Here is a 16,928-nt window from a genome sequence, read left to right as displayed (position 1 = left end):
GAGCTTTCTGCAGGGTGCTGCAGGAAACCACTTGGAGGACGAGCATTGCCTTGACATTTATTTGGCAGCCAACAGAAACCACAACTTACTCCTGCTGAGAGCAGACAATAATCTAGACTCTCAAACATTTGAAAACAGTTTTTGAATTACTTTCCAGGCGGATACAGTCATATAGACCTGGGAGCAGGTGTTTCTGGTTATCTGTTTCAAATGGACTCTTCCTTCCTCTCTGAGCCGTGTCTCGGTCTGTTTGATGGACTCTTTCGCTCTCCTGAGCCACTGTCCATAAAGGAGTAGAAAGCTGAGGACATAACACACACACACACAGTTGGTTCTCTGAGCTAAGATTTTCTCCAGTGTTTTGGGCGATTCTTGCCATATTTTAGATGAGTTAACTTGTCTACCCTGTGGTGACGATCCATTGGTAAGCAAAACAAGACCCCTCAGTGACCAGACCACTATCCATTTCAGATGACAGACAAGAAATGTGTAAGAACACTTTTATGAAAATAAGTAATATAACTTGTGTTCACTTACCCTGACTTCACATAAAACACTTAGATCTTAAAACTGCATTAACATTTGAGGTAGTGCAGCACGTTGCAACATTAGCCTTCACTTGTGTTGTGTTTGTGTCGCCCTAATGAATGTTAAGTTCAAAATTCACTCTTCTTTTAGATCTGTTTTGCTCTCCACCAACTCCTAAGGGAAATATCTGGCTCTTTAGTTGCAATAGTATATGCTGCATCATGCTCTACTGGCTTAGTGCCGGACATAAAGCTTAGAGCTGGTTTATCGAAGCTTTTCTTCAGAAAACAGCTGCCTGCAGCTGAAAACGATGCTTAGGAGAGCTTTGAAAAAAAATCGGAACTATAAAGTTGGCTATAAAACCAAAACAAAAAGCTCAAAGATGCTAAAAAAAACTCTGAGGGGAGTCAGGTCATAATTCCTTGTGGATTCACATTGCACATAGTCATTTTCAAGTGGCATAAGTACTCATATCATTTATTTAAGTAAAAGTACCAGTTAAACAGTCTGAAAAATACATACATTACAAGTATGACCAGTATGTAGGATTTAGTGGGATCTGGTGGTGGGGTTGCAGATTGCAGCCAACTGAATACCTCTTGACTCACCTTCCTCTTCCAAGCATGAACCTATGGTTGCCACGAAACTTGTGAAAAAGGTGAAAGGCCCTATCTATAGCCAATGTATGGGAAAATCATCATATTCAAATTTGTCCTACTGGAACTAGTTCTAGGAATTCCTTTGGAATAATCCTGAGTTGTTTGATAAATACATGCCCTAACAGTCCAGGAAGGGGATTTCCTCTTGTGTGGTCCCGCCCAAGGTTTCCTTCAGTTTCACCTGTTTAAAGTCTTTCCTTGCCCACTTAAGGGGTGTGTCCTTGTCACAAGGGCGAGACATGACTACACTATATTATTTGTTCTGGGTTTACACTAACAGTGTTATTTAAAACGAATGATGAATGACTGTAAGGTGCTCATTGTAAATAGGAGACAAAGAGAAGTGGAATGGTGCACATTAGAAATCTGTGAATGTAGATTTTCATAACTTGTAACTGGTGTATTTAACTGTATTAAACAATAAAGCGATAATATTAGAGCAAGGTTAATTGGTAAGGTACGTAAAAATGAATTGGTTGATGCAAATAAGTATTGCAAACATATGTTAGTTTAAACACCCAAATCCTTAAGTTATCTACCGGGTATTTTGGGTCATAACTTTAATGCTGATGCAAATGGTTTTTACATGAAAAAACATTGTTGCAGAAGAACAGTGTTTTCTTTGAATTTTCTACAGAAGTGAAATTCATGAGTGAAACTCAATCTGCAGAAATTCGGTCTGAGTTGAATATTTACAGTTTTGACAGAAAATGATAAGAGAGATAAAAAGATAACATATAGATTTAGCAATTTTTATGTAGTTATTAGCTAAGTATTTATAACCAAGCAAATCTTTTTGCATAACGGTTTTGATCTTGCTCCCTACTATCAAAGACAGCTCGGATTTCGGACTTGGACTTACTACATCTGTCTCTTCAGAACTCTTTCTGAACCTTTTGAACAATTGACTGTTGATTCTCCTCACAGCAATCCAGCAATCCATATCTATATTGGATTGCATCTCTTGCACAATATGAAAATTACATAGGCAACATATTTACAATAAAATTGTTTATAGATAAAGTTATAATCTAACAAATCTCTAACTCTTAGAAACATTACCAGACAAGCAGGGTATTGACCCTTCCTAAGCCGGCTGTACTGTATATGTGTTTATGCTTTAACCATCTTCAAAATGTGGTTGTCTTTTCAACATAGACGAGGCATATCTAAGTACAGGAAAGGAGAAAGATGACTGAGGCTCGCTCAACCGTTATTTGAGCACAGAGCAAAAAAGGAGCAGGAATGTATCTACATTGAGTACTTTTACTTTTAATACTTTAATTCCCTTTTCTGATTATACTTACTTTTTTTTTTTTGAAGTAACATTTACAACACAATATTTTTACAGTGTGATTTTAGTACTGAAGTACAAGATCTAAATACCTCCTCCTCCACTGTAAATGCAACATAGGCTGATGCATTTTGGAGGGAAAACTAACAGTGAGAAAGACAGGAAAATAGAGGGGAGGGGTGCTGACAGAAAAATAGATTTTTAGACCACAGCCTTATTTTATTATAAAATGAAGTAATAAATATGTTTCTAAGTGACCATTGTGCATAATTCAGTATCCTTGGTAGCCCAAATATTGAGTTGTTTCTTATTTTTTTCCATTACCACAATGGTGAAAGCTTTGGTAGTTAATGTAATTCAGTTATTTGTGTGTTCTGCACTTCCCAAAAGACATCAATTTTGCACTGTAAAGGGAAAACAAACCAGCTGGCAGACAAAAGACAAAAGCAGTGAGCCCCTCCTGGTGGTGGTAATGGGTATAACGATGCATATACAAATAATTAACTGCACTGCACACACCTGCTTAATATATAGCATTCACCACAGGATTCATCTTTCTGTATATCTAACTCTTATCTCTCCTCCCAATCAGTTCTCTGAGATCTCCTCCTAATCTTCTCTCTGCAGGTCCTCTCATTGTTGACTTCACAGGAATGTTGTTTGGCCCTGGTTTGATTCTTTAAGTGGCCATCCAGCCCTAGCTGCCACAGGGTGGGGGTTGAAGCAAGGGTTAGATGAGGTGAACAGAGGGGGAGTGGGGGGTCAATGTGTGGTGGCAGTGCCCTCTGTTTCTAGTGAGATTAGAGGTTGACCTGTCCCCTCAAAGCTCTGACACCTCCACAAGAGCCCTCGTCCATTATTTATCCGCTGAATGATCCGGCACTGGAGAAATTAGTGGGAATAAAAGAGAAGAAAGTTCCCTTAGATCAGGCACTGAAGGTCTGTGTTTCCCACCTGGTAAATTAAGAGTTAAACATCTTAAGACAAGCTAAATATTTTGCTCCGTAGAGTTATCAAATCATTTTCCAACATCCACAGTGAATGGACATTTTTACTCTGCAGGCGAAGTTATTCTTTCCCACTTGATGACCATTGAGAAGATGCCCAGACTTCTCAGGTCCTTGAGTTAGAGGATGGGGGGGGCTGTTGCATAACACTACACTCATATTTTAGAAAAACAAAAGTAATAGACTCCATTCACTGTTAACGAAGGCCATGTCTGTCCATGTAATGATGCAGCTTATTTTCACAAGTAACTTTTAGGTGTTAATATTTATATGGCTCCCTAAAGGGGGACTCAACCAGACTAATGTTGAACAAAAAACCTGCAATGCACACTTGGAATGGGGTTTCAAGGACGTAGGTGTTTATCAATCAGGTAAGGTCTACCTAGCTACCTGGTCGTGGTATGGGAATTGTTTTATAGACTTTTTGCGGCCTGACTTGTAAGAATAAAAGTTAAATATTGGGCTTTGGTGCTTTAATTTTGACCATTCTTTTTAAGCCATGCCAAGTCTGAAATATCTCAATAATTATTGCCTCCTGTGATGTTTCCTCTGGCATCAATATGCAGTGAACATTTTTGGGGTTTTAGAAGAAGAAGAAGAAGAAGAAGAAGAAGAAGAAGAAGAAGAAGAAGATATACTTTATTAATCCCCTAGGGGAAATTGTTCCTTTCACTCTTTTTAAAAAAAAAATTATACACACAAACACACAGGCTGAAATACACACTTCATGCACTTGTGGACATGCAACAGGGAGAGAGATGGTAGTGAAATATGTCGACAACAGTTGGATGGGTGATTTTAGGTACAGACATTCATGGTTCCCAGAGGATGACTTTTTCTCTACGGGCATCACAAGAGGTAAAATAAGAAGGGCTGAAAGTTGTGATGCATTTATGGCAAAACAGCTTAGTCAGGGTTAGGATTGGTATTCCAGAGGGCTCTTTCTCCACTGGAAGGTTAACTGAACAGCTGTTTGACATTGTTTCCAAAAGCAGTTCCAACTTTCAAAGCAAGTATTGTCATATAATTTAATAAATGTCAGACAAAACATCTTTTCTGTGTATCCTTATGACCGAACATTTTGGGAATAGCTTAATAGGTGAACCTGGATTTGATTATTATAACATATAACAAATATCAAGTCCAGAATGAACGGTGCCCCTTATACTGTTAATGTTTAATAAGTAAATATATTTAATACTGTGCAGTAATCTCATTCTCATTTCAAAAGTTTGTTAATTTTTTGGGAAACAATAAGAAATCTGAGTACTTTGTTTTCCGGAGTGCTTGCAGATAACACAAGAAACTGCTTAGAACGGGGATAACAGAGCGGGTGTTGTGCCACCTTCAACCTGTTTTTACACCATAGCTTTCACAGCATTATCAAAGAAAGCTCAAATCCCTCTTCCGTCAGAATTTTCTCAGTCTGGGTTTCATCATGTGTCACGGTCCCCTTGCGGCACTCTTTCCCCACCCCAAGGAACTCGAGGAAGAGCCCTGATCCTGGAACATAAGGAACACAATCTAACCCTGTCCACACCAGGAAGGACACGCCGGCACAATGACAGGCTGGAGGAGAGGAAGGAAAAACACCAGCAGCAGCAGAAAATGAAGGTCCTTTGTTTGCCTTGTGCCTCATGAGACAGTTTGTGTTGGCAGATTTATGATCACCATCCTGATCAGGAGTTTGTGCTGGGAGTCGGAGTGCTATGGAGGAAGATCTAGAGTCTAGTATCTAGAGCCTGATGTGAGTTCATCACTGCTCTTTACTTCACTTTCTGAGTTTATCTAAAACATGGGTGAGGTGCAAGATCAGCTTCAAACCTGTTGTTGGTTACACTGTCACCGTCGGCACCGTGTCCTCAAAGCGCTCCAAAACCCTAGCAGAGCCTGGGGCTACAGAGGCTTGAGGGTGAGGTACTGGAGAAAACATTTGGTATCTACAATATTTTTCTATAATAGACAAGTCTGATTCATAGAGAAAAAAATAATAAACATGAAGTCAAAGGGTTCCCGGAGAGTTTGACCGTATGATCCAAAAGCAAAAAGAGGCCATTACCTTATATTGTCAAAATAACTACAAAAACGTTTGAGTCTGCCATTTCAGATATAAATCAAATCATGTCAAGATGAGGGTATTTATAGCCTAGCGTTGCACATATTGTCTCAGTGGGCTTTAAAGGCCACAGCAGCAACGGTTCCTGACCCAGCCCAAGCCCTCGACGAAGACAAACTCCCTAAATACAAACTAGGTCAAGGGTTCTACTTAGTCAGTACTGAATTAGAAATGTCACAACAAAATACATTTCCCTGTTCTTTGTGTGGCTTTAAAAGCTCTGGTTCAGTGGGCCATACCTTTGTTTAAAAATGTGTCATGTATACACCATTTCATATATACCTTCTTCAGAGAGTTTTTTTTCTACATATGAATCCTATCAAATAACTCTAATATCGTAATGAAAATTGGGCCCAAGAAATGACATTAATTGTCAGTAAAGTCACAAACTCAACTGAACTTCAGCTTATTACCAATACCAATACCAAATAACTCTCAGGGTTCTTTTGTGTGAAAGGAGTGCTATAAGTGTAAAAGTTAAATTAAGCAGGTTTACTTAGGCCCTGCCTTACCTACTAAGCGCCTAATGCATCCTTTATCAATATTTTTTTTAATAATTTGCCACTACTGAGGTGCAGTATACAGTGGTTTTTAGCTAGTATTACTATTTAAGCTGCATCCCTACAACTGTTTTGTTTATCCTCTTTGGCGGAAGTGCTGTATTGCACTGTACTGTGTCTCTTGCACCAGGATACAACAAGATAAGCTTTTTTTTTAGTTAAACTGATGTTGCATTTTATTGCAGGGCATTGCACATCTAAACTGCATTTACTATAATTAACAATTAGTATTCAAATTCTTAAAAGAGATGAATGACCAAACTCATTTATTGAGCCCATATAATCCTCCATTTGCAGTGTGCAACTGCCCTCTACTGGCAGGTGATGTTCAATTACAATTTCCTTTCTCCAAACTTAGCCTATGTGACATCTCCTGCATATGAGTGTGGATGCTGAACTTAAAGATGTGGCTGATTTGACCTGCTAAGAGGCCCAGGGGGGGAAAAATGTGTTAACTGGGCACCTATTAACTCCTTGTCCCTCCCCCACTCAGTATTCACATGCTGGAATATTTCATAGCTCCCTGTATGCTGTGTGGCCATTTCATTTTAAACTCATATTAATTTAGGAGTATGCTCTAATTAAGCAAAGTATTTTGTTCTTCTAGACAGATTTTGATGGATAAGACATGATCTCAACATCAGGTTTACAGACTTGTGATAGGTACGTGATCAGTTGGGTAATTCAACTTGTTTGGCAAGTTTTGTATTTATAGTAACACATAGACAACAGCTCACAAAAATGTGGTTTAGTAGTTTGCCTTGCTAGAAGTTACCGCCATTAAGGAGCTATTACTCTGAATCAGTGAGGTCTAACTGTTGTTTTACCGGTAAAGAGCTGCTGACTTTAGGAATTAAGTGGTTTCAACGATGAAAGCAGTACAAATATATTTATTGTTACATATTATTTTAACAGCCAGTGTCTTGGTACACACATTTAATCCATTCCAATTGCGCTTATGTAACATTTTGCGTGTGAATTGTTTGACCTAGGTGAAAGTTGTGATTCGGAATGGATTTCCTTCAACGCAGAAGGTGAGTATGTGTGGTGTGTAAATGGGAAGACAGTTGCATTGTGTTTATAGAGTTAGTTGAGGGACAAACATCTGTAATTCTTCTTTTAAAAACATATTTTATGTATAGTCTAGAGCCCACATACTCAATAGGCAGACTCTGGTCCAAATCCAGACCAAGATCTGGACCCTTAACAAAATTTCAAAGTAACCTGTCTCAGGTCACTGGTGAGTTTTTCAGATGCCTTCCGTCACATTTAGCAAGCTTGAGGGAGGAACCTCGGGATAAAAGAGTGAAACAACATGCTCAAAAGTAGCCATCTAAAGAAAGGAGAGGTGGACCTGTGATAACTTGTATTTGAGTACTGCTGGTCTAGGAGATTAAAGCAAAAAATATGGTTATCTGACTAGTTATAGTTACCTTCAGTTTAAACCAATATACCCTTTTCAAAAATTTTATTTCATGTTACAAACACAAATACTACCCCCAGTAAACGGCTAACTATACAAACAGTCAGACTAACAGATAAAGGGAAAAACAACTAAAAAACAAAATATTGACCAAGATCATCATTGTCAATATTATGACTCTTGTCATATTATAAAATATGACAATGAAATGTGGATGAACATATAGACTTTAATATGATTTTGGCATAGTCTTCTGAAAACCAGTATTTTGGTGTGGAGGGTAAGACAGGTTGAATAATAAACCTTTGACCCTTCAGCTTTTAAAATACTGCATTTATGTGTTATTAGATCTTTTCTATTTAATGTTTTTGTGCATTGTAATGTATGATTTCTGTCTCTGAACCCCTGGGTGTCAACTGTACAGTTCTTGTTAAAAATAGCAAGAAGTAGCCAGCCCAGTACAGCTATACAATGATCACAGCTGTCATAAACATACATCAGCGACGGATCAGCATTCCTCTAAGCTTCCTATTGAAACCATACACAGTCACGACAGCTCACCCATTGCCTCAAGCATCCAATTGGCAAATATCATTCATGGCCCTTATTTAAGCTCTTTAGCCTGCCTATCTCTGCTGCTCCTCTACAAGCCTTTGCAACCCACCTTTCTGATTGCTATTGATGCTTGCTCTGTTCTGTACCCTTGGGGGGTCACTGCTGCCGCTCTCCTTGTCTTAAAGTTTTCCATGTATGCACATGAGAGGGCAGGGAGGTGTGCTCTCCCTGCCTTAAGGTTTTCCACGTAAGCACGTGGAAGGACAAGGAGGTCCCAGAACAGAGCCATACCGCCAAAATGTAATATTCTCTTTGGAATAAAATATATTTTACAAAGTGGTCCTGACTAACTATCTGCTGTGTACTCTCTAGGTTTCAAAGCTGACCTGGAAAGCAAGCTGTTCGGACAGCACATCGCGTCACGCATCATCCTGAAGTCTGTGAATGGATTCATGAGCAACGACAACCCGAAGAAGCCCCTGGTGCTCTCTCTGCACGGATTGACCGGCACAGGGAAGAACTTTGTTAGTCAGCTGATCGCTGAAAACATTTACAAACAAGGAATGGAAAGCAAGTTTGTTCACATTTTCATAGCTGATTTCCACTTTCCACATATTAAGTAAAATTGAGACCTACAAGGTATGATAAAAAAAGTAGACACAATTCAAATACAGTGACATTATCTGTTTGACATACTGTATGAATTAAGTATGTTTCTTTTTCTCCTCAGACTCAGTTACAGCAGTGGATCCAAGGCAATGTCACCAACTGTGGACGCTCCATGTTCATCTTTGATGAGATGGACAAGATCCATCCTGGCTTGATTGACAGCATAAAGCCGTACCTGGACTCATACAACAAGTTAGATGGAGTTTCTTATCAGAAAGCCATCTTCATCTTCCTCAGGTGAAAGAATAAACATATTTAACTCTAACACAATAGCGCAATTAGTGAAAACAGTCTTGATGACGTGGAGACCAGAACCATCCTTTTATTTGATCCAGTTTATTCACTAGCACTTAGGTTATTCACTTGCTGGTATCTTTTGCATTTAATGGTGCCACGTGGATGTTTATTTTTTTTTTTTTTTTTTTTTTTTTTTTTTTTTTTTTTTTTTTTTTTTTTTTTTTTTTTTTTTTTTTTTTTATTTTTTTTTTTTTTTTTTTTTTTTTTTTTTTTTTTTTTTTTTTTTTTTTTTTTTTATTTTTCTATAAAAAAAAATTTTATACTACACAACCCTGGTTAAGTATAAAATACCAGCAACAAAAATGTAAAGGATTTTTATGTTTTGTTTTATATTTGGTAAATATAAATGTGATAACAATCAGAAGCTAATTCTAATATGTTGCCTATTTTGGATCTACCTCCAATGCAAAAAACGTTTATCTTCTATGTTTGCTGAAATTCCCTTACTGCTGCAATAGCAACAACTTATTCTGCTTCCCTCACTGGTTTGTCCAAAAATAGTGGCAACAACCAATAATCAGTGGCCAATTTGAACACGTTTCCTGTTTCTGATCTTCCTAGCAACACAGGAGGGAACGCCATCTCAGAGACAGTTTTAAATTTCTGGAAAGAAGGACGAGAACGAGAAGAGATTAAACTCAGAGATCTGGAAATGTCACTCTCTACATCAGCTTTTAATGATGATGGTGAGTAGACTATCGCTGTGCCCAAAAACGCTCACTACCCCACTACATAATCTACTATATACAAGTCCCTAGGTAGTGAGTAGTAGTAGTGAATGAGTGGATCATTTCGGACACAGCCTATTTCTTCTATTCTTGGTCTTCATACCAAAAAAGATTGATAAACCTGGGTGATTTTTTTTAATACTGGCAGTATCTCTCCATCTCTTCCTATAGGTGGCTGGTGGCAATCACGTTTGATCTCCAAGAACCTTGTGAACTTCTTCGTCCCCTTTCTGCCTCTAGAGTACCGCCATGTCATCCAGTGTGTCATGGCCGAGATGAAAGCCAGAGGACTTAAGCCAGATCAGAATGTGGCGGACCAGTTGGCCAAAGATTTTGAATATTTCCCCAAAGAAGAGAGAGTGTTCTCTAACAGAGGCTGCAAGACGATAGAAAGCAGGCTGGACTTCTACATATAATCTCAGAATCTGATATAATTATTAGATGTACTTTTTTAACAAGGAGAAATACTTTCAGCTAAATAAGAAGTAGAAAGTGGGCTAAATATTGCAAATAAATTATTATATATCTCTCATCCTAGTATTGGTCAACTGGAATAATGTTTCCTTTAAATGTACAACTTGTAACCTGTAATGTTTAAATGATAATATGTATGTTGTGTCTACATTGTGAGGACTTGAGTCAACTTCTGCGCAGTACAGGATGTGTTATCCTTGGATTCAACTCTTTTATAAGATCGTCAAAAGAAAATTATGACTACAACTCAAATATCGTTCTTCCAAGAAAACTTGATCAAGTGTCCTCTGCGTGCTATTTCAGTGACAAAAACCTTAAATGCATCACGACTTTCTGCTCTTGTGTTGCCCTTTTATTTTTATGCCCCTGCCCTTCAGACAGCCTGAGTCCGCCACTGCATGTGTGCTAGTTGGTCTCTGCGGCTTTCAGGTGTTCCTGATTCTCTTTTTACCTTTACCTTAGTCTGTAACTGTGAAGCATTGATTATGGAGTCTCACAACTAAGACATTTTAGTAAAAGGCTATTAGGTAAGTCAAAAATAAATAATTAAATGCTGTATGTTGAATAGTGTTCATCAAAAGCCAATTCCAATCAGCCAATCAGTTTATAAAATACATTAAAAATTGATTTATTTTACTCCTCTACTTGGTCATGGCACACTTTTAATTATTTATGTATTCACCCAAACAACAGTTTTAATTTTTTCTCACCACATTTCTTATTTTGCTAATCTGTACCCTAATGAGATGGATGTTTCCTCTTGTATGCCCAGTTCAGAAGATGGTCCAAGGTAGGATTTTTAAAAGGAGGTGTAATGAGTCTCTATATAATAAATATATTGTTTGTTGTGTGATTTATTAATAGGAAATCTTTACCTTTGATCCAAGGTGGTATGCCTTGCTGGTATAATTGTATGAGAGTGGGTGACTTACAGAATAAATAACTTGATTGCCTCGTTATCACACATTATCTACTCTTCCAAAAAAAATAATTTTCAGCTGTATTCAATGTGAAGCACTCATGTGGTAGAAAGCATATTGGTATACGGCAGCTGCAGAGTGCATTTCATCAGCTGACTGATTCCACAGGAAAGCTTGTAGAATTTGGGAAATTTCTCATAACTGAGAAGATGAGCTTCGTCATTTTGTACGTCTGAAAGAAAAATCACATTCCTGTCAATCCAACATTGCAAATATAGTGATTTATTCTTTCTGGTTACGTTAACAGCTCTGCGGGGAGAGAAATTGTGGATAAAGCATTACTTTGTTGCTTTAAGAACCTGTTGATGAAACCTGAACTTTTGGTTTCAGTTTGTTTCATCCCACCTTTCCAAAAAGTATCAAAAACGTGGGCACCATGGTGGGACTCGATCTAGCCCCCAGGTGAACCTCACCTTTGGACCCTGACGTCATATCAGCTCCGGGTGCGCATGACAACGACAGACAGACAACAACTCCTCCTCCTCTTCCTCCTCCTCCTCCTCCTCCCACCACCCACTCTCCACTGTACTGACTCAATCCGCTTTGGCAAAACCCTTCTATCTCTCACTTTTTTGCTCTCCCGGTGTAACTTTAATGAGGCGGTGACCCCTGTGTGCCGACATGAGACCGAGGGGGCGCCTCGTCCTGCTGCTGTGGATGCTCGTCTGCTCGGGCACGACGGAGGCGATCGAACCCATCAGCACCAGCATAGCGGTCGGGATGGCCGCGGCTCTGACCGGCTTTTTGGCCAGCTACCAGAACATCCTCTACTACTTCCACGAGTGCTGTCGACCCGAGTGGATTTCATTCAACAGGACAGGTTAGGGCCCAGCTCACACGTTACCCAAACATTCCTGCGCTTTGTCGCGTCTTCATGACGTGCCAGGAAGTTCCCCGTTGTAACGAAGCTAGTGTTAGCAGGCTAGCAGTTTCAGCGCGGTTTTACATGGCTGTGTGTGTGTTTTTTGTTTTTTTACCAGTAATATACGATTAATGTCCGGATTTAAACGGGTTCGACGATGAAACCGGCACACTTGTATTTGCTGTTGCACGTTTTGTCGACCGCCAGTGTGCTGGTTAACGCGTTTGACCCGATCACAACAACAGTGGTTGTGGGACTCGGTGCGACTCTTGGGCGAACGATCTACAATTATTTACACGAAAGTTGTGATTCAAAATGGATAGCCTTCAATGCAACCAGTGAGTGTGTGCGGCACTTCAGCGGGCAGCGGGTTCAACTGCGCACATGGGTTGTTTCAGGCGCACACGGTGTAATGGAGGAGGTTTCTAACGCGACTAAAGGGAGAAAACAGCTGGATTTTATTTTAAATATTAACCCGTGTGGTCTGGATAACAATGAAAAGTCCAGAGTTTTACAACCGGAACCTGACGAGGAGAGGAATAACGTTATATTCTGAACTGGCTTTTCAACCATAAACACCCTCACAGTTCGTTAAAACCTTGGGTGGTCTCTTTAATTCTTGTTTTGCTCGACCAGCACAATAGACAATCTGGATTTGTGCTTAAAATGTCGCTTATTAAAATATGTGCAGATCTTTTAAAATGAATCCCTTTACCAACTACTGATTTTATCTCTAAAATGAATATTCTTTGTAAAATAAAACCTGAATCTTTAGGATGCCACAAATGCCCATTTGAAGTGTTACATAGGCTTGCATGCTTTTGTATGAACTAGGGACAGCTGTTCGGGTGCTCTCATAAGACTTTTAGTTGTTTGAGGATGAGATAAGGCTTTATAGATCTCAGATCTGAGGGCAGCTAAAAGTGTTTGTCTTTAAACATACACATAAACTTAAAAGCCGTGTCGTCAGCCTGGCTTTTCATATGAATGTTGTATGAACATTGTTTTTCTATTTACATTTTATAATCCTCTGTTTTATTGTTTTCATTATTTAAATGTTACCATTTCTAGTTTTATGTCTTATTGTCAGATATTACCTGCTGTAAATTCTGCTATACAAATTGGTTATATTTAGTGAGTGCTATTGTTTAAACAGTCACCTAATAACTAAATGGAACATTCGTGACACAAGAGGATGCAAGATTTTTGTGAATTGCCACCTCAGCTAAACAACTCCGTGGCAGAAATGTTGGAAAAGGTGTTTCAGTCGGGTGTTTGCAGCCACTGATCCTTTCGTTTTCCTGCTGTGTACTCTCTAGGTCTCGAAGCTGACCTGGAAAGCAAGCTGTTCGGGCAGCACATCGCGTCCCGCATCATCCTGAAAGCTGTGACTGGATTCATGAGCAACGACAACCCGAAGAAGCCCCTGGTGCTCTCTCTGCACGGATGGACCGGCACAGGGAAGAACTTTGTTAGTCAGCTGATCGCTGAAAACGTTTACAAGGAGGGGATGGACAGCAGCTTTGTTCACATTTTCACATCCGAGCTCCACTTCCCACATTCGAGCCAATTTGATACTTACAAGGTATGATGACAAATGTATAAAATCCAATTACTTTGAATTGAAACACAGTGGCTTTTGTTCTGCCTTTCTTATATATGAATGTACTATTGTTTTTTTTCCTCAGACTCAGTTGCAGCAGTGGATCAAAGGCAATGTCTCCAACTGTGGACGCTCCATGTTCGTCTTTGATGAGATGGACAAGATGCAGCCTGGCTTGATTGACAGCATAAAGCCGTACCTGGACTACTATGACAAGCTGGATGGAGTCTCTTATCGGAAAGCCATCTTCATCTTCCTCAGGTAGAAAGCTGAAAGGTGTCGGTCATGGGAACAGAAGTGTATCTTGTATGTTTATAGGGTTAATGGCATGTACTATAAAGGGAAAAGCCCCAGTTCAGAACAGTTGTATGCAATAATGCAGTAAGTAAGGAGAGATGTACGTATAAAATTGGAGCATTTTCTGCTACTTCTTTCACTTAAACACCTAACTGTATGTGCACGTCAGTGATATTTATTGTAATTAAAGCAGAATCTTTACTATTGATCGTGGTAAATGTATTTAACCCTTCACTTTCAACGTTTGCTGAAATTCCTTTAATAATGATATAGAACTACATTAATGTACTGCTATAATGGCAACTAATACCAACAATTTACTCTAAAATAGAGGTAACAACAGATAATCAGAGGCAAATCTAACATGTTTCCTGTTTCTGATCTTCCTTTTTAGCAACGCTGGAGGGGAGAGCATCATACAGACGGCTTTAGATTTCTGGAGAGCAGGACGAGATCGAGAAGAAATCGAGCTCAAAGACCTGGAAACATCGCTCTCTCTGTCAGTTTTCAACAACAAGAAAAGTGAGTATAAACTTATAGTATACTCTGGAGTGATTATCATTCAGACACTAGATTTGATGATTTTTGAACTATCTGTTAATCTCTTCCTGTAGGTGGCCTGTGGCATACAAGCTTGATAGACAAGAACCTGGTGGACTTCTTCGTCCCGTTTCTGCCCCTGGAGTACCGGCACGTCGTGCAGTGTGCCATGGCCGAGATGAAGGCCAGAGGAGTTCAGCCTGACCAGGATGTGGCGGACCAGGTGGCCAGAGATGTAGTCTATTTCCCCAAATCTGACAGAGTGTTCTCTGTCAAAGGCTGCAAAACAATAGAGAGCAAGTTGGACTACTACACATAATGCTAACATCTGATGGACAGTACGTCGGATCACTATGTGCACTTTTTAAAAAAAAAAAAAAAAACGCTCTCAGCCAAATGACTAAAGAGAGGAAGTCAAGCTGACTGAACTCTGCAGAGGTCTCTGCGGAGGATTCTCTGTCTGACCTTGAGGCCACATGGAGGATTTCGGCAGGCCTTCTCCAATGTTGCATCTCTCTTACACTGAACACGGCGGCTGATGAAAGAACACAGCGACGGTTGAATGAAAAAATAATAAGACTGGAAATGCTATCCCGTGTGACTGATTAGAGGGTTTGATCTCCACTTTATGTCACAGCAGTCAGAGTCTCAGACGGTTTTGCTGTCCTGAGAGCTTCTTAATGACTAACAGGGTGTCCTTCTGTCAGTGAAACTATGGGCATGTCACTGCTGTGCATTTTTTTTTTTTTTAATGTGTACACCATATATGTGGATTACTGGAAACTCCTGCCTTAATTCTTTTAAATTCCCACTCATTTTTTTTTTTTTTTTATCTACTGAGTTATTTCACACACATGTCCACTGGACACAGCAGAGCTGCTTAGAGCAAAGTCTCACCATTCAAATACAGACACACGTAATGCAGAAAACTTTTAAGTGTACTGTTTATATGTATCATATAAGAATCAGCATTAGCGAGATGTGTTTTATACAGTGCAGCCACACACTTTTAATATCTAATTTGATTGATATGATACATCACAAATAGATTCTGTTATATAAGAGTAGTATACACTGTAATTGATTTGGATGTGTCCATAGTGAAATATTCCCAGATGTAATTTGGCCTTACACTGTAAGAACTCAGGATAGAATTTTCACAAATTCAAATTTCTTTTGAACAAACTTGATTTTTGTATTTTTAAAAATGTTAAACTGTTCAGAATACAAAACAAATGGTAATGTATTTAACAGAGTGGCTGATTATCAAATAAGTTTGATTTAAAATGTCAAAGCCAAAGGGTTTCTCTCAAAACACAATACCCTGTACTATAATATGTCCTTAAAGAGAGGTCAAGTTAAGTCATACATAACTTTGTTGTGGAAGGAAATGTTCTGTTGGTTTCTCAAAATTTCTTTAAAACCATTAAAAAAAAAAAAATGTTAGGAAGCTTCTTCTATGTAGTTGACCCCAGTTACCTGTAGTTGAAGGATGTTTTAGTGAACTGTGATGGAACATTGTTGGTGTGGATGGAAAGCAAAGACTAGCAAACTTCTCTGCTGTAAAACACCAGGCAGACAAATCAAAAATAAAATCTGAAATTTTCTTTGTGTCAATGTTTCTGATGCACGCTTCACATCAGGCTGAAATTATGTTTAAGGTAAAACCTTTAAAGGACCGGTGTGTAGGACTTAGTGACATCTAGATGTGAAGTTTCCTGTGAATATTAATTTCCATTTCTGCCAATAGAGCCTCCTAAGTGTTACACTACAATTTGAATTTATAAAAATGTTAAGAGATCCCCTCCAGACATGTATTAAGACCTATACAAATGTTCTGCTATGTTTTTACTACAAAAAAAGCATAATTTCCACATTAAGATTACATCTACTCCTTCTACCTCATTAAAAATACCAGAATCTATGACTATACAAATGGCTTACCTGGTGGACACAAGATGTCTCCTATTTCACTGTGAAGTCCATTATCAGTGTATGTGCACTGGCTGCTTCACGTTTTTACATCACATTTACACAAGTTGCAATCATGTTCATGTGCCTTCTGTTGGTGTCTTATTCAAAGAACCAAACTTTATTAATCCCACAATTATTTCTCTTTCCTTTTGAACTCGAATAATTCAGATTTGACTCTCATCTATTTACTGAACGGATGAACATGAAGTCTAAAGTAGCAGCTGAACACTTGGGACTGAGGAGAAGTTATGTAATACTCAAACCGCTTGCAAAACACTGCTGTGCAAAGTGCAGCTCTGTGCCCAGGGCTAAAATAAAGAAGAGACATTAAGTTGTGACATCATTTGGTAGATACTTGTACA

The 16,928-nt window shown here is 38.9% G+C and overlaps 1 protein-coding gene, 1 long non-coding RNA gene and 1 pseudogene across 3 annotated transcripts; 2 read left to right on the top strand and 1 right to left on the bottom strand.

The window, feature by feature from the left end:
- The first annotated feature begins 6,904 nt into the window (after nt 1–6,904).
- LOC127370051 (torsin-1A-like) lies at nt 6,905–11,269 on the top strand (annotated as a pseudogene).
- Nucleotides 11,041–11,773, bottom strand: LOC127370055 (uncharacterized). Its single transcript, XR_007886137.1, has 2 exons — nt 11,704–11,773; nt 11,041–11,462 (listed from the first exon to the last, which is right to left on the bottom strand). It is a non-coding gene; the product is annotated as an uncharacterized LOC127370055 (long non-coding RNA).
- An 8-nt stretch (nt 11,774–11,781) lies between these two features.
- On the top strand, nt 11,782–16,198 carry tor1 (torsin family 1). Of its 2 annotated transcripts, none has more exons than XM_051411733.1 (5): nt 11,782–12,110; nt 13,472–13,737; nt 13,841–14,016; nt 14,447–14,574; nt 14,667–16,198. In XM_051411733.1, exons 1-5 carry the CDS (start codon nt 11,912–11,914, stop codon nt 14,909–14,911), a joined length of 1,014 nt encoding a protein of 337 aa, XP_051267693.1. In that variant the 5' UTR covers nt 11,782–11,911; the 3' UTR covers nt 14,912–16,198. The 2 variants fall into 2 exon arrangements, with proteins under 2 accessions (XP_051267693.1, XP_051267694.1); XM_051411734.1 differs by lacking the exon at nt 11,782–12,110 and adding an exon at nt 12,182–12,490.
- The last annotated feature ends 730 nt before the right edge of the window (nt 16,199–16,928 follow it).

This window comes from Dicentrarchus labrax, unplaced genomic scaffold (assembly GCF_905237075.1).
Source record: "Dicentrarchus labrax unplaced genomic scaffold, dlabrax2021, whole genome shotgun sequence".
Taxonomy (NCBI): domain Eukaryota; kingdom Metazoa; phylum Chordata; class Actinopteri; family Moronidae; genus Dicentrarchus; species Dicentrarchus labrax.
Note: the sequence above shows the minus strand (reverse complement) of the source record. Positions and strands in the feature narration are given on the sequence as shown.